The sequence below is a fragment of the Hippocampus zosterae genome, chromosome 2 (assembly GCF_025434085.1).
Source record: "Hippocampus zosterae strain Florida chromosome 2, ASM2543408v3, whole genome shotgun sequence".
NCBI lineage: Eukaryota > Metazoa > Chordata > Actinopteri > Syngnathiformes > Syngnathidae > Hippocampus > Hippocampus zosterae.
The window spans coordinates 39846217-39870233 of NC_067452.1; the positions used below are offsets into that span (position 1 = coordinate 39846217).

Consider the following 24017-nt stretch of genomic DNA (forward strand, 5'->3'; position numbering starts at 1 on the left):
CGGGGTCCCACCGGGCGGCTTCGGGAGGCGGCGCGCTGCTCCTTATTGTTCCTGAAGAAAGCTCGGATAGCGTCGCACGCGTTTTCCAGCATTTGTCCAAATGGCTGCCGCGCAGAACCAGTGTCCCACCTGAGAGCGGAAAGCTTTAGTTCGGGAAACGGGACCGACCGACCGACCGACCGGCCGGCCGCCGCTCGGTGACGGATATACCGACAAACCCGACGGAGCAGCCGGGAGAGAGGAACGAGGTGAGGAAACTATGCTATCTGGATTACGAAGCCAGGTTTACACGTAGGCTCCCGTCAGGAACTCGTGTTGGACGCGTTGAGAATACGTGAGGCTAAACGAACGATTAACCGCGCGTGATTTGCGACATTTTTTTGACGACCCAGCAATTTGGGCTAGAATTAGCGTCAAGTCTGCTAAGTACGAACGAACCCACACACCTCGGGAAGGAACAGACCTGCACATCTTATACAGCGAGTTTGCTTTCTAGTAGCTCTCGTTTTTTTTCCCCCCTCACAACTTTGTTTTCCAAAAAGCAATGGCACACGCAGCCTGCTGATTTAGTTTCCATCTTTGCCCTCCCAAGAAGAAGCTTGTCGTTGTCAAAACGTCAGCATTAGTATTGATTAATACGCAGCGATCCTTAGCCTAGTGGCATCTTTACTCGGGCCTAAAGGATTACTCTGCTAACCTACATCTTGGCCTTTCGCTCTGCCAACAAGTATTTTGACAGTGTACAGCAGGAGGGGTGTCCAAACTTTTTCCTCCGAGGGCCCCAATGTGGGAAAATGGAAGGAGGCAAGGGCTACTTTGGCTATCTTTGACTTCATTCCAGCGAACAATTATCTTGTTTTTAAAGATATTATGGTCATTAAAAAAAACTGCTACATTGCAGATTTGTCTTAAAAATGATGAGGCAAATTGTTTCAGATTTTCTTCGACTAAAACTACATACATTTCCCTTTAGTAATAGTCCGTTTAGCTTGTTGTTAACATGCACTTCATGGCATTAGTGTCGCGGCGTTTATAACCTTTCAGGCCACAGGTGTCAAAGTCAAGGCCCAGGGGCCACATCTGGCCCGCCACATCATTTTATGTGGCCCGCGGAAGCAGTTCAAGCATGTCAACTTCCATGATGAAGTGAGTTTGACACCCCTGTTTTTAGGCAATGGATATTTGAACACAAGCAATGTTGGAATATATTGAGACAGACAATTAGGGATGTCCTGATCCCAGGATCGAAAACGGGGCCCAATCACATTATTTTCAGGTATCCATGTTGTTGTTGGATTAAAAAAACTTTATTTCATTTCATATTTTTTATTTTTAAAAGCTACAAAGCAAAACAATACTCCAGAGGTACACAGATATCCGCCCCCCAACCCCCAATAAATAAAGAAAGAAATAAAAGGGGCTTTATACTATGCAATATAGCAACACAACTGGAGAGAGCAGATGTAATCTCGGCCAGCGGAGGAACATTCTGGTTGTTACCACAGAAAGCCAACATGAATATTGCATCATGCAACAGTGATGACGTCTGCAGTATGGAAATATTTTGATGTGAAAAGCGGAGATAGCGCAACGCCGACGGCATCGGCTTGCGAATGTCACATGACCATACTCAGAAAACAGATGAGCTGTGAATTTTCATTTTCATTTTCACTCATTGGAAAGTGGCTAAATGACCGCCCCTTGAAATGGATAAAAACGTGTGCATATTCCCGCTTCATTCGTATTCCACAAACGCAATATTCGTCACAGACAGCCCAAATGTTATTCCGCTCTAAATATTTTTTTTTTTCTTCCACTGTGAGCCGCGCTAACCTTTCGATCATGTATTGTGATGAGGCCTGCAACGATGTATTGCCATCTTGAAATTTTGGAGTATACCCCCCTAACGCACACCCAGTCCCAACTGTTTTTTTTTTATTTGAAAGCAGACCAACCTTCGGCGGGCCGCATTAAAAAGACCAACGGGCCGGATTCGGCCCGCGGGCCGTAGTTTGCCCACCCCTGGTCTATGTGCTCACTCATTGCAGGAAGTCAAAATCCTCCTTTTGAGGCGAGTAAATGACCTCGATACGTGCATGAATGCGCGCAATGTTCCATTCTTGTCAAAGTTGTGGATAGATTTGTACCTCTTTGTGTCATTTGTGCTTTTCATGGCGTCCTTCAACTTGCATCGTGGAGAACGCGTGTCGTTTTGAGTCACTTGAGTAGCGTCACTTTTATCTTGTCAAACGCAACGTTCCCCTCCGCCTTTTCATTTTGCCACCCCCGAGCCGGCCCTCCCACACAATAGCCTGGGAACCCCGGCGCTTGGCTCGGACTCCCACGACCCCCTGGGAAATGTTGGACTCAACACCGGTTCAAAGGCTGCGTGAGCATCCCTCCTCTTGAAAAAGCGACGCTTTCAGAAGCTCCCACAGTGGCTTCCTTTGTGCCCATGCGACGAGTTTGCTTAGTATTCGCCTCTCGCCGCCTCCCCGTTTCCGCTCTCGACTCAACCCGCTGATCCAAGAAACGGGTCAAAGGAAAGACCGACGTGTGTCATCCTCAATAGTGGCGAAGTAGGTCCTGACTGGAACCGGATCACAATCTTTTGAACACAGCAGCTTGCAGAACCTTTTTGGTGTTGCGGACGCGCCGCTTAGCTTGTCGAGGTTTGTCGGGGTCAAATGTCATCTGGTCAAGCGGGGCTACAAGCCTCTTGTGATCCGACGCTTTCTTTGACTTTGAAAGCTCACGTTGGGGCAGAACGAGGACTAGCACTTTTGCTTATGTTTAGTAGAGTCCAACTACATGATAGCCTTATGGTGTATAGGTGTCCCCCCCCCCCCCCCCCCGCGGCGTTTTTATCTCGTTCAATGGATTTTGATATCATTCTAACTCGCATTGTATCGTACAAGATGGTGCCCAATGTTGCCCACTCGGCATCCATTGCAGGCGGGTCATCCTCCCATCTGCGGCCCCTCCTCAAGGTTTTTCCCCAAATGTGTTTTTTGGGAGTTTTCCCTTGCCCACTTGGGTTGTCGTGGCTATTTGTCAACTGTGGGCATGCGAAGCCCTTTGACCCCGCCTGTGGTTAAGGGTCATAGAAATCAATGACATCCAATTGTGGGCACTGTGGGTTTCTTCAAAAAAGGCTTCGAACACATTCACTCGTGCGTTGCGTTTGAAGAAAACAACATTGTGCGTACTGTGAAGCAAAATGAAGGCCCAGCTCTGTCCTAAGGCTTCTAAATCCGGCGGGGGTTGTGGGGGGGCGGGGTTTGAATCTATTTTGGTTGCGATGAATTCTCAAGGCATTCTGGAGCGAAATATCCTGCCCAGTGTCAGAAAGATGGCTTGCACTTGCGGGCTCAAGAAGGAAGCACACAACAAATGCAAAACTAGACAAATATGAAGCGTTCCAATAGAAATCCCATTGGACATCCGTGGCAGAAGCCAAAACGGGCAGTCAGGAGAAGGCACCCTAAACGGGAGAAGTTTGGAATACTTTTCTCATGGGTCGAGAGCAATTTCCCTCCAAAAGTTGCGCAACAAAAGCTGACGTGACATGTAGCTGGATTTGTCTTTCATCGACAGGGCGAGCAACAGTTTTGTCTGCGTGTGTACCGTGAAGCTCAAAGCAGTTCTTTTGACTTCCATCTCCAGCGAGTGGACTGTTTGGAGTCTCGGAAAAGCACGCGCATTCCATCTCGGGGCATAATAAGCAAAAGGGGACGTCTCCAAAAAGTACCAGATGTGAAGACGGACAATCATTCAGACTCGTAGGAAGGGCTGTGTGTTGAACGTTCATCAATACGTGGAAATGTACTTCGATTAATGCGCCAATTGATCTGTCGGGGCAATTTATGAAAATGACTTGTTGTCTTCCAACTTTGCCTGGCACCAAATGGAACCTCGGAGGAAGAAGAGACAAAAATAAGTTCTTTTTGTCTTTTTTTTTTCACCCCAGAAAATTGGGGGCTGAAAACGCGTGCGTGTGTGTGTGTGTGTGTGTGTGTTGGAATTACCTTCTAAGGCATTCCTCAGACATGATGTCACCGACTGTCTGAGAGGATATTTATTGTCTGAGGCGGAGGTTTATCGTATGCGTATCTCATCTGCCCCACTTGTGACGCTTTGACAAGCCCGGACCAGTCGGCTTGTGGGGAAAGCGCCATTGATCTGCCCCCCCCCCTACAACGCAGGTTAACGACACAACGTCTTTTTCAGTCACTGTTTCGCTTTCCAGGAGCGCAAATCTTCACCCTGCTTTCTGGTCAAATGTCTTGTTTTTACAACCCCCCCGCAAATGGCGCTCATTTAGAGTGAGGGGCCCTAGAATGAAAATGCCCAAGTGGAATGTGCCTGCTTTTTCAAGAGCTCAAATACTTAAAAAAAAAAAAAACGACCCATAGAGCTGACTGGAGAGGTCGCAGCCGATTTCATTTGGGAAAAAAAAAAAACACGGAGAGTCGTCCAGCGGTTGGGAGACGAATCACATCCTTCCTTCTCTTTCTCCAGCAGACGGGAAACGGATCGAGAGCGGGCGCCACCAGCTCCGCCATGGTTGAGCCGGCTGACGGAGCCTCCGCTACCGGCCATAGGCTTGGCGCCCCCGAAAGCTTTGGGGTGTCCACCCTGGAGCCTGGTCTGCGGCCACCGACGCAGGCGCCGGGGAGGAAAGTCTCGATCCGGGTGCAGATGTTGGATGACACGCAGGAAGTCTTCCAGATATCGGTGAGTAAAGTTTGCGGCACTCGCAGTTCCTTCCGATCTCTATTGAGCGATTGAAGTGTTGACCTTTGACCCGTCACCAGTCTGATCTGTCCTTTTGTCAGTCAGCCGTGTCTTGTGGGCGCAGCGGTTTGAGTCCTTCCTTTGTCGCCGTGTCTTTTTGATCCATACTCTCTGCTGGTCATGCGCAGGAAGCCTCTTTGCTGGTCCGTCTTCATGAAGTTTATTTTTGGTTTTGTGAGGGACTACGCACAGAGAACAAACTCAAGCGTAGAGAGACAGATTATAGTTGAGAAGTTAAAGACGCGGTCCAATTAATGAGTGATTTTTGTCGAGAGGCTTCAAGCTCATCCCAGTTGAAGTTTATGGTCAAACTAAACATCAAATAAAGAATCACATTTGTGTATTTAATGCACACACGTAGCTTTGGGTTAGGAAAGTCATCTTAATGCTCACAAACAATGCAAAACCCCACGGATGGGCTAACAAACAGCGTTGATGTTGCGCCGTCGCGGCCGCAACCAGATGTTGAAACACAAATGGTGGAGCAAGACGTAGAGACCGTCAATATAACAATACAGGTATCCGCCATGGGAAAATGATGAATATTATTGCGGCTTACTGAGGAATGGTGACGGTTTCCATGTTTACTTTCGCATACTGCCCCACGGTGGCCAAGGCGAGCACACCTCAAGTAGTCGCAATGAGTCGTCATGAATTAATCATGACGCCCAAATGCTTTAATTTTTTTTTATGACTCCAATTTATTTATACTTTTGTTTCTTTTTGCGGGAGGGGGTGACAAACAGATGACTAACACAACTTTATGAAAATCTCCCCACATCATTTGCTTTACTCGCACCTTATATGCTAACAAATCGTATCGGTCGCATAGTTTACTCCCCGTACACATGAATTACATCGTGAATTGCATTGAAAAAGAAGCCAAAGGGGCCTGGTTGGCTTTGTTAGGATGAGTGCGATGCTGTTTGGTGAAAAGGCTCCTCAGAGAGGCTGCCCGGGGCGATAATCATGACATTTGCTCAACGATGCAGCCTGACATTTATTTCGACTCGGGGAAATTCCGACACTTAATTGTGTCATTCAAATGTGGACGTATAGTGAGGAAGACTGCCGAGTAGCGCTGCCCATTGGTGAAGGCTTCCTACGTCGACAGGAAGCGAATGAAACACTTTGACCGGCACCGCATGTTCTCTGTGAAAACAAGGGAGCCATTGTCTCACCTCATCGTGTCCTCTGCCACGCTTGTGCACTTGTCCCGCCTAACGTGTGAAAGCGAAGCTCACGCCGCCGATGCCGGCTGGTTGGTCGTTACGGAAGGCGCGTGACTTGTTCCTTGTTGTTTGGCGAGAACGGGACATTCTGGATAATGAGTAACATTGAACATGTATCCCCCATTTGCTAATTTGCACTCGTACGACCCTGCAGACGTCTGCAGCATTTTCATATTCCCTGGGGAGCAGTGAAGTCTTATCGCTTTGCGCAATGCCCCCCTCCCCGAGCCTCCGAGACTCCCACTATGGCTGATTCGTACAACCATTGGGTCCTTTTCCAAACCGCAAGTCTCGAATTAGTCAATAATTTCTTCTCCTGCGACAATCTTACTTGACCTTATTGACCCCGCTCCCCCTCCCCTCCTGACTGTCCCATACGTCCTCATCATGACTGACATCTTTGGTGGACGCGAGCAGCCTTAAAGACCAAGGCGGTTGTGCGTGCTTAGGAGCAACAAGATTACTGTGTGGGTTTTTTTTTTTTTTTTTTTTTGCATGATTGGATTGTGGCTTTTTGATCTCTGGGTGGGTGGAGCAAAAGAGATCAAATCATGATAGGTGACAATGGGAGAGGATTAAGGGGGAGAACTGCAGCATACGCGACATCACTTCATCTCGCTCCCCGTCCCCCGGGACCAAAGATATCGGAGTCCCCAGTTACTGGATATCCTGCGGGGGGTTTTCCCGGCTCAAATTAGGGCAACAGCAATAATGGATTCAGTAAATTCAACCCACTCACTTTCAGACAGGACCGCTTTTGTTTGAGACACTCACTGATTATTTTGAAGCGGTCTTTGTCATATTTCATCAAGAGAATTTCAAATCCATAACTTTGTTCTCAAAACATTGAACCACAAAAACATGGTGCGATTGTCAAAGAAGAAGCAAGATTGCCAAAATGAGAGTCAATGGGCCAAAAGAATAAAGGAGAGTAGAGTTATTCTGAAAGCTTTTGACAGTGTTTGATTGCCCCATTTGCTCACTGCACTCATGTTTTGGCAACACAGACTATACACACGCTTTGCTTCCTGGCCACAGGTCCATGAAATCGTAAAGATAGTTTGCATTATAAAACACAATATAGATGCTGCATGCGTGATAGTCTGGAAAAGATGCCGTTGTTCTCAAAAAATTGGCTTTTATTCCTGCAATAAAATTTTTCTTATTATATATATATTTGAGCTGTCAAACGATTAAAATATTTAATCTAATTAAAAATGGGCCTGTCATAATTAACTCAAATTCACTAAAAATTAATCTGGATGAATCATGCATTTTTGATCGTTTCTGAATTTCCTTTTATATATTTTTTTGTCCTATTTTTTTCCCCCATTTTAATGCTCTCATCAACATCAACAGAATCATGAATAAGTTTTCAATGCAAATATTTACTGAAATAACAATTTCGATTTTTAATTTTACATGAACGCTTTTCACATGGAGCGGTTATTCACCCATAATGCAATATTACTGTCCATCAACAACAGTGAAAAAAATATTTTGTCACACAACAGCTGCTTTAACGGCTCTTTTTATGGAATCAAAACGGAGCAATATAACATTCATTCTAAAGTGCACATCTAAGGTCAACTAGTACTCAGCCTAGAGTGGATTTAAGGCAGGCATGGTTGCATACTTCATTTTTCTCAAGTTGGCTTTGAACACAGCAGTCAGGCTGTGTTGATTGCGTTGATCCTTCTTGCACGCAAGTCTCTCTACGGTTTTGTGTAGACATCATTTCGGATGACGACACTTGGTTCCATGACAACACTGGAGACGTTTTATTTTCGCTAGGTCGCTACCACTGCAGCGCACCGTCACCGTCAGACAAACACAGAGAAGCTCCACCCGCTCTATTTATATGGACACGGAACACTGTAACCTTCCACACAAAATAGTTCCAAACAAGTAACAATCGCGTCAGTGGCGTACAGCATGTACTTATATGATACAGGTAACTTTGGTCTTGTCAGCGGAGCAAACTTTGCCACTGCCCAAAATGGAAGAAGCTGGCGTTAACAGCGGCACCACTTTGCCAGTCCTAAGAAATAACGTTGTACGTTACAGCACGCGCAGCATGGAGTCTTGACCAGTCTGGGCCTTCAGTGGCTATTTCTCATCCCAACTGATCACATGGACGCCGCATGCCCGCATCTCGCACACAAATGGCTCCGTGTTACGCAATAGTTGGCATTGGCTGCCTCATTCCTGTGGTCAGAGACTTCCGTTAAAGCGGAGGACTGAATAGCGATCCCTCCCGTGACAGCTTCCGTTCATCTGGTGCTTTTTGCACAGAGAGTCACGTGGAGGTATCGGGACGTGCTGGGTCGAAGGAATGAGCCGTCCTCTCCAAAAGCACAAATGCGGTGAGAGAGCAATGAATGCGAGATGGACTCGGGGAGCCACAGGCGGTTTCTGAGTGAAAGAGAAGGGGGATGGGGCCCGAAGGGGGGGTTCTGTTCCGCTCGCTGTCATGGAGGAATCGAGCGATTTGGCTCAAAGAGCGAGCGAGGGCATTCATCGCGCGCATCCCCCCCCCCACCCCCACCCCCCAGGCCAATGTCGAAGGCTCCATGTCGAAGCTCAACCATTTGGCAGAACTGCATTTTCGGTCAAGAAAGAAGAGGGGAGACGAAAAGCTGAGCAAACTTTTGGGGATTTTGTCTTTGATTTAAAAAAAAAAAAACGGAAAGTCATGTGCATGGGATGTATGTTTTATTTATCGTTGATTTGAATAATAGCAGCCCGGTAGTCCAGTGGTTAGCACATCGGCTTCACAGTGCAGAGGTACCGGGTTCGATTCCAGCTGCGGCCTCCCTGTGTGGAGTTTGCATGTTCTCCCCGGGCCTGCGTGGGTTTTCTCCGGGTGCTCCGGTTTCCTCCCACATTCCAAAGACATGCGTGGCAGGCTGATTGGACACTCTAAATTGTCCCTAGGTGTGAGTGTGAGTGCGAATGGTTGTTTGTCTCTGAGTGCCCTGCGATTGGCTGGCAACCGATTCAGGGTGTCCCCCGCCTACTGCCCGAAGACGGCTGGGATAGGCTCCAGCACCCCCCGCGACCCTCGTGAGGATCAAGCGGCTCGGGAGATGAATGAATGAATGAATGAATGAATAATAGCGAACTGATGCTCATTTTAGAATTGGATTGCTTGTCATGACGGCATGCAGATGTTTTTGTGAATCGCATAAATTAACATTTAAATAATGAGATTAATCAGCGATTAATTCAAATAGAATATCTCCATTTGGAGGAACCAATTTTTGGAAAAATATTGCTTTGACTTTATGCTCGGTGGTGCGGATTCAAGAGCGGACATGGCCCGATCCAGCCCACGAGCCATATGTTGCGCAGGCCCAGTTTAGAAAAAAAGTCCAATGGTCTGTTTTGGTTTCATGAATGAAATAACTCGACACTCCAAACGGTTAGTTGTGATCTCGATCATTTGGATTTTTAGCCAAAGCCCAGTGGTCTTCCTGCCACATCGTGAGTGCGTCTCTCAGAGGCAGGAAATGTAAGTGGCTCATGGTTGTGGGACGCCGACTCCACCCCACCGCCATCTGGCACCGGATGCAAATTGCTTTTTTTTTTCTTTTTGTTTTAATGGGACATGGCTGTGCATGTACTTAATTTGTTTTCCTCAATTGTGCTCTGTGGCATCACACACACACACACACACAGACATACCCCGGCTCCTTACCTGAAGCCAACACTCTGCAACTTGGGTCTTCACCAGGAAACTGATTTGAAAGTGGAGCGGCAAATTTGGCTTTGGACTCTGCATGAGACCTTTTGTGCTGTCCTGCAGTCTTTCTGAAATGTATGATTTCATAGTTTGTTTGTCGTATGCTCCATGTGCAGCGCTTTGTGGACCACGGCGGTTGCATTCAACTGCTCTAGAAATGCACTTGAGTCGAGTTCAGTTGATTCGAGTTCTTTTGAATTTGATTGTGTGGTTCGAGGATGCGACTTTGACGTCTTGCCAGCGGGGTTAAGCCGTTTAACCTAATCTGAGCCGGAGACTGTGATTGGTAGACGGATGAGGAAGGAGGAGCCCTCTCCCAGCTGTCTGGCTCACCCCCCCCCCCCCCCCCACACACACAATTATGGACTTACAATATTTAGCTTTTTGTCTTGGTTTTTAATTTTGTGGTGCACTGTCATGCAGATTGGCTGGTTTGGCCTGTGTGTGTGTTTGTGTTTTTTTTAAGGCATGTTTCCTGTTTGTACGGGATGAAACGTCTCGGGCAATCGCAGCTTTTGAAAGGCATTGATGTACAAGCTGGAGTTGAATAGAGGAGAAGCTTATTGCCAGCCATTTCCAGTGTTTTCCCATCTGGAGCGGGCCAAGTAACGGTCATGTTGAAAGTCAAAACAAAAAGCAGACTCTCTTGTGCCATGTGCTTGACGAGGAGCTGCAGGAAAAGAACAAAAAAAAACAAACAAAAGCTTCCTTTCGGAATTCACAGCAGGGGACCGAAGGAAGAGTCGCAGTGGAGATGCTTTGCTATTTTTTATTATTTTTTTAAAATTCCGTTTTCTTCTTTCTCGACGGATTCTTATCGTCCGTCTCACCCATCTGGTTTCCATCCGCAAGTAGTCCCGCCGCAACTTTCACCTCTCCTTGCGCTAACTGAAGCAACGGGATGTCTTCGGGTCGCTCGCCGGGCCCATGTTGAAGGGCAAAACTCCTCTTTTGGTTCAGGTTTGAAAATATGGCTTTTCTGACGTCATTTGTGGCGCAGCTGGCGTGAAAAGGCTGAGTTTTGGGATTGCCGAGGGAGCGTTCTTCACGGTGGGACAAAACAAAACAGTCTTGCTGCGCGGAGGCAGCGTTGCCTCTCGCCACATGTGTTTTCTGCAGCCTCCTTGAATAGAGGATGACTATAATTTGGCCGCTGCAAAAGCCGCATGAGTCACTTTGCGAAAACGCCACCGAAATGGCTGCGGACGGGATGGAAACGTGATCTTTTGCCCTCCCTTTGAGCTACTTGTTGGACGACTGGGCCGTCGAGAGCAAAATTTCAAAGCGACCGATCGTCTCATGCAAATCGGGATATTCTCGTCCCGGACGTTCTGTACGATGCCTTTTGCGGGCACGTGGCCGGACGGCTATCGAGGCTCCCAGCTCTCGATTTACTCCCGCCGTGGTATGCTACGGATCCCGCTTCTGAATCCGCAGCTCGTATCGAACCTTAACCCCCTGCCTTGAGCGCGGCCCGCCAGCTTCAGAGTCAGAACGGGGGAAATCCGACTTCCACTGGTTAATCGTTGCGTAATCCTGGCTAATCCTGCATACAACACAAGGGACCCACTCGTGGTTAAAACATGACATCGGTGAAGGAACTCTCGTGTGTGTGTGTGTGTGTGTGTGTGTGAGTGTGTGCCTGTATGTGTGTAATCATGAGGACTTTAACACCAACTTGTAAGCATCTTTGGATGAATATAATAATGATGATTAATAAATGCCGAGAAATGATCCCAAATACTATTTGGAGAAGGAAAACAACCCCCCCCTCTACATTTTTTCCACGTTGACAAAACATTTGAACCCCTCTTCGAGATCACCTCGACGAATCTCTCGTCCGATAAAATTGTGATTTCATGGGCAGTTTTTGCCTGATTTCAAGTTGCTGTTTGGAAGAAGGCTGGCTCGAAAGGCTTTTTTTTGATGGGCATCCCCAACACACCCAGGTTTCATGTCATCCATTTTTTTTTGTCCTTCTCCCAAAGAGAATTTTCTCTGTCTGACTCAGCAGTCCGGTGGTGCTCCGTGCCCACCATTGCGGGAGCGCCTGTCTGTCAGCGCCTGTGGGCGGATTTGTCTATTCAGGAGCCCCCGCCCCCCCCTCCCCCCCCCACACACACACACGCTAGCCAGATGGCTCACACCTTTTGCCGCGCCGATTCTTCTTTGCTGGGGATCTTGGGAGCCATGCGATCACTGGGCGTACGCTCGACCGTATCAAACTAAATCAACGCCAAAAAATTAATACGACACTCTTAAGTACAGTGAAACCCCGAGTTGAAGTAAGACTGCTAATACTGTGTCTCATTGTCTGGCCTTTTTTTTCTTGATGGAGAAGCTCTCCAAAAATGTTTGGTTTGTATTGATTGGTGGGGGTTTTCCCGCTTGCTTGTGGGCATCACGTTACATGACCATACAAGCAGCAGATTATTATTATTTTTTTTTAGTCAATCAAATATTTCTTTTAAGTCTCTGTGCTTCTGGTTCGCTGCCGAGCCCCAGCATGAGCGGAACCCCCCCCCCCCTGCCCCCCCGATCCTTTCTAATTTAAGGTTTGGTCCCACAGCTGCGTGTGTTTTGGCATCGCTCATATGCCAGAGCACAGCCGAGACCACTGGATGAGCAACTCGCAGCTTTTCCATTTTGGTTGTTTCTAAACGCAGGGAGCCGTGCATCCAAAACTCAAGCCTGCACTTGTCAGTCGGGTTCAGGATCAGCTGCTCGTCGTCGGTCGGGGGCGGGGCATCCAGACTTGCAGCCTCATTCTGATGTGAACCATCTAATTAGACCCTCACAAAAACATTTTTTTTTTTAAATCTCATCCTTCGCCTCTACATCGGCGCTCCCCACCCTCGTGGCCTCAAGCCGCAATTTCACCCAGTTCCTTCATTTGCTCTCTGTTCCAGCAACGCTCCCCCGGCAAAGTGCTGTTTGACCTTATTTGCGTCCATCTCAACCTGGTGGAGGGAGACTACTTTGGCCTGGAGTACCAGGACCAGCGCAAGATGACGGTGAGCTGCGCACGATGTTTCAAACTCATTTTGAAAGCACGTCTTTGGAACTTTGACCTCAATGTTGCTCTCTGTCCTTCCTGCAGGTGTGGCTGGACCTGCTGAAGCCAACGATGAAGCAGATCCGACGTACGTGACGGTGTCTAAACGGAAAAATACGTTTGCAAAAACCTTATCCTTTCGTGCCAAAACGTATCAACGCGTTTGTCCGTATTGGGGCCGTGGGAATAATTTCAGTATGATAAATCACCACTAGATGGCAGGAGTGGGTCAATGATCAGATCTTGACCCGCCCATCGTGGGAGTGGGCGTGTTTCACGTAAGCCCATCCTGCGTCGCGACCTGGTGTGCAAAAGCAGTGCGGTGGTGAGAACATGAACAACAAACGGCAGCTAACTCCACGACAGAAAAAAAAAAAAGATGACAAAGTCCCACGGTCACCATTGACGGTGGGCTCAGACCGGCTCTCCCACTTGGAGAAAAACAGGCCGGCGTGTCATGCGTCCAAGGAATGGTAACCCACGGTAACGCGTAAAAAAAAAACTCCATGAAATTGCCGCTCGTCGCCGGCTTCTTCTTTGCGACGTGATGAAGCGATGCCTTCTGCCTTACCTTGCGCTGCCAATCGTTGTCTTTTGTCTCCCCTCCGTCATTCAAGGGCCAAAGAACAGCATTCTTCGTTTCGTGGTCAAGTTCTTCCCTCCCGACCACACGCAGATCATGGAGGAGCTGACTCAGTAGGTTTTGGACGCACGCACGCACGCGCTTCTGGGATCGGGGTGTCATTTCTGAATGGGGTCTGCCTCGTTTTAACCCTCGTAGTGCACCGCTTGCGATAAATGTAAAATGATGTTTTTGAATCAAAGGCAAAGGCATTCAGAAAAACACGAGACCACCGGCTGATAATTCTCAGGCATTGCAGCAATAATAAAAAAACGTTTTGATACATTTTGAGTGTTTGAAAAAAAAAAGAATTTTTTATAACAAAATACATCATTACAAAAATTGTAAAATGCGTAACTTAAGGCCTTTTTAATTTGGGCCTGTGTGGGTTTTCTCCGGGTGCACCGGTTTCCTCCCACATTCCAAAAATATGCATGGCAGGCTGATTGGACACTCTAAATTGTCCCTAGGTGTGAGTGTGAGCGTGGATGGTTGTTCGTCTCTGTGTGCCCTGCGATTGGCTGGCAACCGATTCAGGGTGTCCCCCGCCTACTGCCCGGAGACAGCTGGGATAGGCTCCAGCACCCCCCGCGACCCTAGTGAGGATCAAGCGGTTAGGAAGACGAACGAACGAACAAGGGTTAAGCATATTTACGGGCGGAACACAAAGCTTTGATGTCGCGGAGTGGGCTAGCAAGTTTTCAGCAGCGGGCAGGAAATGTTCTTCTCATTCCACCCGACCCACTTTGCGTCTTTCTCCAACTTGTTCGCATTTCCACGACTGAGGATTCTGTCAAACTTGATGGAAGCGACATGGAAAAAGCTCAAGGCGCTGCGCCAAACAAATATCGACAGCACCCCGTAGCGACTCCGGACAGCACATCCTGGTGATTGTCAATCACTTGAAAGTGGACATTTTTGTGGGGCAGATTCCTCATCTGAGCTTTGTGTCGCATTGACATTTTTGACCTTTTGCATTTTGACCTTTCCCTCCTTCCATGCCTGCAGGTACCTGTTTGCGCTGCAGATCAAGCGCGACCTGGCCTGCGGTCATCTCATCTGTAATGACTCCAGCGCCGCCCTGATGGTCTCCCACATTATACAGTGTAAGTGTAAGGTTGGTGATGGCGGCGGCGGAAGCACGCGGATCGCCGAACGCAGGGAACGCGCCACAAGCGCCGTTGGCAAACCGCAACGCGTGTTCAGGAAGAAGCACATAAGCGACAATTAGGTCTTGTGCGAGCATCGTGACTATCGAAGCAAAATCGGACCTGGTACACTCGGCAGCAATGACCGCTGCGGTCTAAAGTAGCAAACTAAACAAAGTTGGACAGGACTCAACTCGAGCGTATTTCCGGAGACCGCTCCGACAACGACAAAACAACAACAAAAACGGTAGAAAACAATCAACAAAAGCACAAAAACAATCCAACTAAAAGTCAAAGTTTCATGCAGAGTCAAAAGCCAAAGAAGAAAATTGGAGTTTCGGCGTGAGGCGCCCCCTCTTCCGAGGACCAGAGGCCAGCCGCGGCAATGCGGAGCAACTGGAGACGCTTGGTGGAGGATTGGCTGACTCCCAAGTCCATTGGTTCCCCTAAGCGTGTCCGTCCGTCTGCCTCGTTTGATTGAAAAATCATGACATGGGAGCGTTCCTCGCCAGCCTTGTCGGTGCGCCTCCGTCTTCCGGAACGGCTCGAGCGCTGTTTCGCTGAAATGCAGATGAAGTCGAACAGTGGCAAGAGAAAGGATTGAATTTTTGCAACTCCGTCCAAAATGAAACGCGTTCTTGCGCTGTGCGTTTTTCAACTCGACTCACCTCTCTCCATCTGTGCCTTGCCCCCCCAAATTCAGCCGAGATAGGAGACTTTGATGAGACCCAGAGCTGGCAGCATCTCCTCCACAATAAATACCTGCCAGACCAAGACGCCATCCGGGACAAGATCACCGACTGCCACCGCAAACACGTGTAAGTTGTCGCACGCGAGCTTAGTTTGCTTTCAAGGCCTCAGGGCTCAATGCCGCCCATTTGTTGTCCTCGTCGCTTGCCATTTATGATTCATTGGGGCAAAATGGTTTCATTCTGGACTCTGTACGTGAAAATCGAAACGTCTACCGTGTGACGCAATCACTTTGCACAAGGGAGCAAATTCACGCGTCCAAACTGAAATTTGCCGGCGTAAATGAATGACGTCCTCATTCATTCTCTAGGATGAATGCAAAAATGAGAAAAAGGCTTCTGCCGAGAAATTTACTTCCATATTTACGTTCCCAACCCAAGCATTGCGGATGCAATCTGGAAGGTGAAAGGTGAAAGGTCACAGATCAGGGCGTCTGTTTCGCTCGTGACGAGAACAGACGTCAAAAGAAACGATGCGGTACGGCAATGAAATGACAGACGACATGTGGCCATGAGCAAAGATGAGGCGGCGTTGAAGAAGGCCCGACGGAGAAAGCGCCGCTTGAGGTTCCCCCGTGCTTGTTCAACATCAACATGGCGATGGCTTCCAGAAGGCTGTCAGGAGCCATAAAGCGAGATTGCTATCTCGCGCACGACACACCCACAGCAGATTTCCGTCTCTCTCTCCTATAAACAGACACATGCAGGGCCGCGGCCCTTCCCCGCCCCCCTCACCCCAATCCCTCCGCCGATGCGGGAAGGAAGTGGCCAATTCGGCGGCGCGTACAGGAAACAGGAAGACATTTTCCGATGTTCATGGCAAAAAAGGGCCGTCTGCGCCGTCCGATCTCATTTTGTGCGTTTTAAAGCGCGCCGTTATTTCAATCGGCTCGCCTCATTGCTGTGGTCTCGCGGAAAAGCGAAACGCAAACACCAAAGACGGCTCGATAAGCACCATGTCGGTGTCTGAGTGACGCCCCCCCCCCCTCCTCTCCTCCCCAGCGGACAGACCCCCGCAGAGTCGGACTACCAGCTCCTGGAAATCGCCCGGCGGCTTGAAATGTATGGCGTTCGCCTCCACCCGGCAAAGGACCGCGAAGGGACCAAACTCAGCTTGGCCGTGGCCCACACCGGAGTGCTGGTGTTCCAGGTAACATCCGCACCGCGTGGAAAGTTGGGAAGAAGATTTGGCCACAAAATGTTGTTTCGGGAGGTTTCGCTTGAAAACGAGCGCAGCTGTCGGCAAAATGCTCTACGTGGAGCAAAACCAATGAATGCAACAAACAAACAAAGCAATCAATGAATTACGACGACGGTACAAAGCCCCGAAGCAGTCCAACTAGAAATCAAGTCTCAAAAGCCAAAGAATTTTTAGTTAAGTTAAGTTTTAAAGATGGGCAGCGAGGGGGGGGGGGCTTGCTCGATGTTTAGCTGGAGTCATTCTGCAGGGAGGGTACCGGCGGCGCAAAAGGTTACGTCCACTCTGAGCCGAGTTCTCGCTCCCTCTAATCGTGTCTGGTTGGCGCCGGGCAGGTGTGGTTGAGCTCAGGGAGGTAAAGTCGGCACAGGCTAAATACAGATTGGAGAATTTCAAAAGAAAAGGGGCCCAGTGAAGGGAGGACAGAGTAGGAGTGACGTGCTCCTTCTTACGAGTACCAGTCAAGCTCGCGACGGCATTCTGGAGCAACTGGAGCCGCTGGATGGAGGATTGGCCTACTCCAAAGTCAAGTGCGTGAGCGTCATCCGGCCGGGACGTGACGAAGGTGTGAACGACTGTTTCCAATTGGTCGGCAGAGAAACGAGCTTGAATTCAGCCAGTTGCTCCAAAAGGTCCGACGGTCCATTGGTGATGGACGCCCATTTTGTTGAGGAATGGAGAATGGTGGCAAACGTAAAAAAAAAAAAAAAACAAAGAAAAGTGACAGACCAAGCAGTGACGGAAGTGGATTTCGGTCACCGTTGGGGGTGAGAGAGAGAAAAGGAGCCAAAGATGGGATGTTCAAATTTTACAGTCTGTCTTTTGTTTTGTTTTTAGGTGATTTGTGACGTCTGTGCATCCGTTTTCCTTTCAGGGCTACACCAAAATAAATGCCTTCAACTGGTCCAAGATTCGCAAAGTCAGCTTCAAGCGCAAACGCTTTCTTATCAAGCTGAGAGGTGACCCCGCTGTAAGTCGCCCCTTCCGATACGAAGCTGCTCTTTCGCTCCGCCTCTCCTTATGCCCGCCCACTTCTTCTTCTTCTTCTTCTTCTTGCAGCAAAGCGGTCACCACGACACGCTGGAGTTTGCAATGGCCAGCAGGGACTGCTGTAAAATCTTCTGGAAGATCTGCGTGGAGTATCACGCCTTCTTTCGGCTCTTCGAGGAGCCCAAGCCCAAACCCAAGGCCATCCTCTTCACCAGAGGATCCTCCTTCCGCTTCAGGTCGTCCATTTTGGAATTAAGCGCATTCCTCTTTTTGACCGCATGATTACGCCCTCGATTTCTCTTTTCGACCGTGTCCTTTTGTGCCCTTGCGTTACAGCGGCCGCACCCAGAAGCAGATCATCGATTACGTGAAAGACGCCGAGCTCAAAAAGGTTCCCTTTGAAAGGTGAGGCCGTCGTCCTTCCTTTCAATTTACGGGCGCAATTTTTTTTGACGGACGATTGTCAACCCGCGTCAGGAAGCACAGTAAGATTCTGTCCGGCGGCGGCGGGATGCCCCGCCAGGCCTCCTCCCTCAGATCGCAAGTGCCAAAGGAGGTAAGAGAATCCAATTAATTCGAAAATCCGAGGCCGTTATTAAAGAAAAAATAATAATAATCATCTCGTCCACTGTCTTCCAGAGTGTCACGTCCGTGCCGATGGAAGGTCTAACGGACCCGGCGGGCTCCAACGGCGATGGCGGCTCGGACGGCGGGCGGGAGCACCAAGGCGCGGGCTCGCCGTCGGACGATCGTCTCCTCAATCCAGGTCCATCGTGCGGAGCGAACAAAGGCAGCAGCACTTCTTCCATCCCGTACATCGACTGCAGCGATGTAGACAGCGAATGCGACGGCACAAAGGGCGCCGCGGCCCGTCGCCACGCCGACGCCGATAAGCGCGCGGGTTCTTCCGCTTCCCGGGGGGGTCCCGACGGCAGCTTGTTCGGGCTGGTCGACGGCTTCTACCACACGAATCGTCCGGGCTTGATGCAACGGCAACAGCGAGCCGCGCCGCCGGCTAGCGGAAATGCCGGCGAGGCTTCGCGCTCCAACCGAGTCCGCAACGGTAGCCGCGAGATCCGCCACGATGACGGTTTTTCGAATAAGAACGGCGGGCGCCCGCCGCTGCATAGTACGCTGCTGGACGAGCTCTTCTTTGGAGCGGGCCCCCAAAGTCGCTGCTCCAGCCCGCTCGTGAGCAGCTTCCACCAGCGCGCCAATTCGCTGGGTCACGGCGAGGTGGCCAACGGTCACCCTCGATGGGATGACGCCGGCCATGACTTCAGTAAGCGTCCCGGGGCCACGCCCACCGTCCCGTCGCCCCGCCGCTACGGCGGCTGCTCGCCCGTCAGCGTCGTTTCCGAGGGCACGCCCGCACGTTTGGCCAAGCGTTGCGACGACAACTGGCGCGATCGCTCCGATACGGATCCCTTCGTGCTAAGCCGGCTCACGTCCACACCCGTCTACCCGAATAACGTCGAGGCGACCCCTTGTTCGGCCCCGCTGGAGCGAAGAACGATCACCGCTAACGGTAATCGTAGCCGACCCCTCCTGGTTTCGGCTCGGCCGCGTTCCAATACGGTGCAGCGCTCCTTTGGCCGGCGCGGTGCGCCCGGAGCTCGCGACGACCCCAACAATCGAAACCGGCCGGTTCAAATGATCGACGGCTCGGCCAGCAGCGGCAGCGACACGAGCGACGCCGAGTCGGACAACGGCGGCGGCGGCGGCGGCACTTACGGCCCCCCGCTCGTGTTCGGCAATCCCGCCGCCGTGGGCTCCGCCCATTGGTTCCGCTCCAACGGCGCGAGCTCGCCTGCGCTCGCACGCTGCAAATTCTCCTTCGGGAGTCTCAAGCCGGTGGACGCGAATGACGGCGAGGCGGAGCGAGTTTGCTACGCTCGCGCTGGCGAGGATGCGGGAGCTCGCGTTTTCAGCTGCTAAGGGCGAGAAAGCCGAGCGTGCGTGGCGTCCGGAGGCGGGACGCTCGGAGGCTTTTGCTCGATTTCGGAACGTTGCACTTTTTTTAAGGGTCCTTGCATCGTTGAACTTCACAGGAAGCAAAACAATCATTTGCTTCAATTTGAATTACTGCCAGGCGTCCTACATGCCAGTTTAGATCGGATTCGTTGTTTGCGCGCGACGTTGAGAGTCCAACTTCCGACTTGACACTTGTTTCGTTCAAGATTCAAGATTCGGTCACTTTGGACTGAGATTCTCTCGAAAGCAAGGGCTGCCCGACCTTTTTTTTGGACCCAAGATTGACTTTTTTAAGCAACCGCCTTCCACGATTGACCCGTTAGCGTTGGATTTTGAAGCAGTCCGCGGGCTAGCGGCTAGCGCGATGGGCCGGTCGGGGGCCCCCCCCTGCAACTCAACAGACGGCACAATTCAAAGTGAAGAAAATGTCAAGTCGAGCCGAGGTTGTTATCCGACTTGTTTGAATCCGCCTATTCTTCCCGATTCCGACCAACGTGGCCGTTGGGAACGCTAAAACGATGCGACTCCTCTCTGGTGCTGCGGGTGAGCCCGATGGAGTCGCGGGGTTGACCGTAACGTCGCCAAGAAGGCCCACTAACGCGGTTTAGTCCGAATGCGACCGGGAGAAAAAACGCAGTTGGACTTGGAGCCAAGGCGCGTCGGGGCTTGAAGAACTTGCCGCTTCATAGCCGTCGACGGTGAACGTTTGCCGGATGAACGGCGTGCCGTCGCCCCAAACTGGAACTCGCGCGAGTTTTGTGTGAAAAAAAAAAAAGCATTTTCTAGACATGAATGTCACGTGTTTTTTGCGCTGGCGGTTCTCGCCATTCACTTGCGACCATTCACGATGTCCGCTCGGCATGCACACGTGCAGCCCGAAACGCTGCGTAAACGCGCGCGGCCTTTGCTAGCAGCTAAATTGGCAGGCAGACTTTCACAAAATGGCTCCTCCCAAGTGATTACCCCCCCCTGCCCCCCCAGCCTTGTTCCGAGACAAAATGTTGCCGCTTGATGCTTTGTAATGTTCTTTGGTTGTCAGCATGTTTCTGTTTTCTGCCCCGCCCCCACGATGCACGTTCACCGGAACACGCGGCCGGATTCTCGCTCACGGTCGAAGGCTTCCGAGTGATTGCGCAACGTTTGAGGAGCTCGGCGACGCCTCAACGCGGCCTCGCCGCCTGCTCCTCGTCTTGTTCTTTCTCCATTTCTTTTGTTTCTTTGCCAACATTTCGCAACCGTTTGCTCACGGGGGGGAGGGGGGGGGGCAAAACAAAAGTTTCCTCAACTCCAGCGGGTGACAGACGGCGAAAAGTCAAGTGACGCCAAGTGCATCTTGGAAGTGCTAGCACGTTTGAACCTCGCTGCACGCTTTGAAGTTGTTGATGTGGCGTTGCTTTCCTTTATTCATATTTTTTTATTTGTATCGATGATGTTGTTAGAGGACGGACGTCCAATCGCGCAACGTGCTGGAGTTGAGTCCTTTTGTTTTCCCTCTGCTGTACGTACGTCCGCACCGTAGCGAGAAGGTGACGTGATAGCTTGTGATTTTCTACTTTCTTGAGATCATCGGAGTTACTTTTGCTCACCTGAATGTTTGCGTCGTCCTAGCTCACGGACTTAGCCCGTCTTCTCAATATGTGTGCCCGAGGCACTCTGGGGTTTTTTTTTTTTTTTTTTTTTTACCACTCTTGTAACTTTTCTTTTCATCTGTCACATTTTTTTTTTCTTCTCATTTCTGGCTCAGAATTGAAATCTGCTGGATTGTCTTGCTCCATCTGTGTCTTTAACACTGTAACCTCTTTTTCTTCACCCGCGTCACTTTCTCAAAAATCAAGTAATAAAGAAAATGTGCATGACTCCTCAAAACAGAAGTTGGGAATTCTCTGGCTTACCCCTTCAGCACCTGGACACAGGAACTGAAAAGCACCCCCCCAACCCCCCCCCAGAAGCACAACGTCCCGTCTGCTGTCTGTTGGTTGTCCACGGCATGCATGTGCCCTGCTCGGTGGCTCCCGCATTGTTTTTTTTTTTTTTGACTTGCTTGTGTTTGTCTTTCGGGCACACGGGTAAGTCGTTGCGGACTCGGCATGGGGACACTTGGAACGTTGCACCCGGGCAAGTATGACATCATCGCTTGTTTTTGTAGTTAGCTTTTTTTTTTTTTGTAGCATTTAGTGACGTCCGGTCAGGCCGCAATCCCTTGACCTTGCGGAAGCTTCGGCTTGCAACTAACCTGGTTCTGAGTACTAACGCAGCCATTGATCGGCAAATGGTCTCCAAATTCGTTGCCAATTTGCTTGGAAGTGTTAAACCGTCGGTGGGATTGTCGTATGATGGATGTCCGCCACTTTCGGTACGGTAGACTTGCTAGTAGTAGACTCTGTGTTGCATCACATACCACCCCCCCACCCCACCCCCCAAACGCCGTGTATGTCTCCTCCATTTACCGTGAGCATCAAGTCCGTTACCCTGACTGACCCTCCCCGATCGTCCTGTCCTCTCCCTCCCCCAGGAAGCGCTGCCTCTGAGGCCTCCCCGCTGACCATTCGGCACCCGCAGGGGAACGCTAACAGCGTTTTGAACGGAGACGTTCCCGTCTGCTTGGTGGCGCCCAGTCGGCTGTCGCCTCTTGCCAGCCCCCTGCTCGGCGATGCCGGATACGTTCGCAACGACGACGAGGAGGAGGCGAGGAGGAAGGTATTGAGTATCAAGTACAACTTTATTGTCAAATGTGCAACAGACGGCGCAGATGACATTTCGTCTGAAGCGGTTCGAAATGAAAGAGGAGCGAATCAAAGCGACCGTTTCACCAGCGGGTCAAAGACGTCATGCTGCAATGTGCACACGTCGGCTACAAGCTAAGCTAGGAAAGCGTCCATTGACGAAAAGAAATCGGCACACATTTCCTGTCCTGTGTAAATCCGCTTCAATTCCAAGCCGCGACTCCCGCTTCCACAACCGACGTTCCTTTCTTCTCGTCGTCGGCTCCTCGAGCCACGCAAGGCGGCAACTTGCGCGACGTCTGAGCTCTCTTTTTGGGACAGCGATTTGAAATCGGAGCGGCAAATTGGCGACGTTTGTCAAAGCCGACACGTGAGGAGAAAGCGGATCGGAAAATGGACGGATGGATGTTTTTGTGTTTTCTGCCGTCTTTGTTTTTGCTTTTTCGTTATTTGTTCCGTGTACAGAGGTGGTTGTTTTCAAGTGCTCTGGAAATTATCGGTGAAAGTCAGTCAGATGACCCCCCTTTTTGTTTTTGTGTCCAGAAGTTTCCCACAGACAAGGCCTATTTCATCGCAAAGGAACTGTTAAGCACCGAGCGGACCTACCTCAAAGAACTGCGGGTCGTCACTGAGGTGAGGACGCCCATCGATAAGAAAGGCGGCGACGAAAACTTGTTTCTCAAAAAAAAATCCGTGAAAGCGCACGTGCGCCGTCCGTGAACATCGGCAGCTGTTGCGGCGGAGAAAGGACCCGCAATGGGATGACGGTTCAAGACTCCGGGCTTGCAACGCAGCTGAGCGGAAATGATCTTGTTTTGGGACACGAATCCGAATCTGATCTTTTTGCTGGCTCGACTGTTTCTTCCCCGGGGTGGTTTTCGGCCGCTTTGATGCGGGAGAAAGGCGTATGCCGGGCGCTTTTTCGAACCCTTGACTATTTTCTTTGGCGGCCACGAGTGAACTTTGAAAATGCCTCCAACCCCATCCTCGCGGACGTCTCACTCTCAATTTTTCTTTGTGTCCACTCCAGTCTTTCCAACGCGTTGCAGAGAAAGATGAAGAAGCGTTTCCGGCCGCTGTTCGAAACCTGCTATCAGCCAACTACGATCCAATCCACAAGTTCCACCAGAGGTTCCTCAAAGAGGTGGAGCAGAGACTGGCGCAATGGTCAGTATCCGTGGCCGACTCCGTGCCGGGGGGGTTGAAAGTACAGCAGAACATGAAAATCTACGATCTGGTGACCACATGATCATTTTTCCCCCCCCCATAGTTTTACCTTTCCCACAAATACTTCAAGACACTTTTTAGCGTGTCCCTAAGCGCCCTGTTGCGATTTCTCCGAAAAAAGGAAGCAAAGTAACGAAAGCGTGCTTGCTTGAAGCCGTTGCTCACTCCCAGATGAAGCCGTGTTGTTTTTGGCAGCCATTTTAGATGGGGTGCTTTGGACACAAATGCTTCTTAGTTTCGCTCACATTCGAGTCAGTCGACAAAAGCTCAAATAAGCCACAAGCTAATCGCTTGGGCGATAGTTGTGGCTTTATTTCTGGGATGCTGCTTGAAATTTGTTTCCAGCTCGTTTGTGGCCTCATCTCCGACACATGGGCTTGTAGCGGGTAGTGCGTCCGTAGATCTTTTCTCTTCCTTTCCGACCACCAAGCCCCTCAAAAAACTTCTTTTGGACTTCCAGGGAGGGCCGATCCAACGCACACATCAAAGGAGACTATCAACGGATCGGCGACGTCCTCCTGAAGAACATTCAGAGTCTGAGGGTAAATGAGAGGCAG

General features: G+C 50.2%; 1 protein-coding gene across 1 annotated transcript in view; it reads left to right on the forward strand.

Moving 5' to 3' along the window:
• Positions 1 to 5: 5 nt before the first annotated feature.
• The window catches only part of LOC127595863 (FERM, ARHGEF and pleckstrin domain-containing protein 1-like), a 30280-nt gene continuing 6268 nt past the window's right edge, over positions 6 to 24017 (forward strand). The window contains exons 1-17 of the mRNA XM_052057780.1: positions 6 to 248; positions 4522 to 4737; positions 12684 to 12788; positions 12875 to 12917; positions 13447 to 13525; positions 14460 to 14557; positions 15303 to 15417; positions 16351 to 16498; positions 17421 to 17516; positions 17606 to 17772; positions 17873 to 17941; positions 18014 to 18092; positions 18176 to 18302; positions 22023 to 22207; positions 22777 to 22866; positions 23264 to 23400; positions 23921 to 24002. Of these exons, the coding sequence (XP_051913740.1) occupies positions 4564 to 4737; positions 12684 to 12788; positions 12875 to 12917; positions 13447 to 13525; positions 14460 to 14557; positions 15303 to 15417; positions 16351 to 16498; positions 17421 to 17516; positions 17606 to 17772; positions 17873 to 17941; positions 18014 to 18092; positions 18176 to 18302; positions 22023 to 22207; positions 22777 to 22866; positions 23264 to 23400; positions 23921 to 24002 (1794 nt within the window). The 5' untranslated portion in view covers positions 6 to 248; positions 4522 to 4563. The remainder of the gene's footprint in view (positions 249 to 4521; positions 4738 to 12683; positions 12789 to 12874; positions 12918 to 13446; positions 13526 to 14459; positions 14558 to 15302; positions 15418 to 16350; positions 16499 to 17420; positions 17517 to 17605; positions 17773 to 17872; positions 17942 to 18013; positions 18093 to 18175; positions 18303 to 22022; positions 22208 to 22776; positions 22867 to 23263; positions 23401 to 23920; positions 24003 to 24017) is intronic.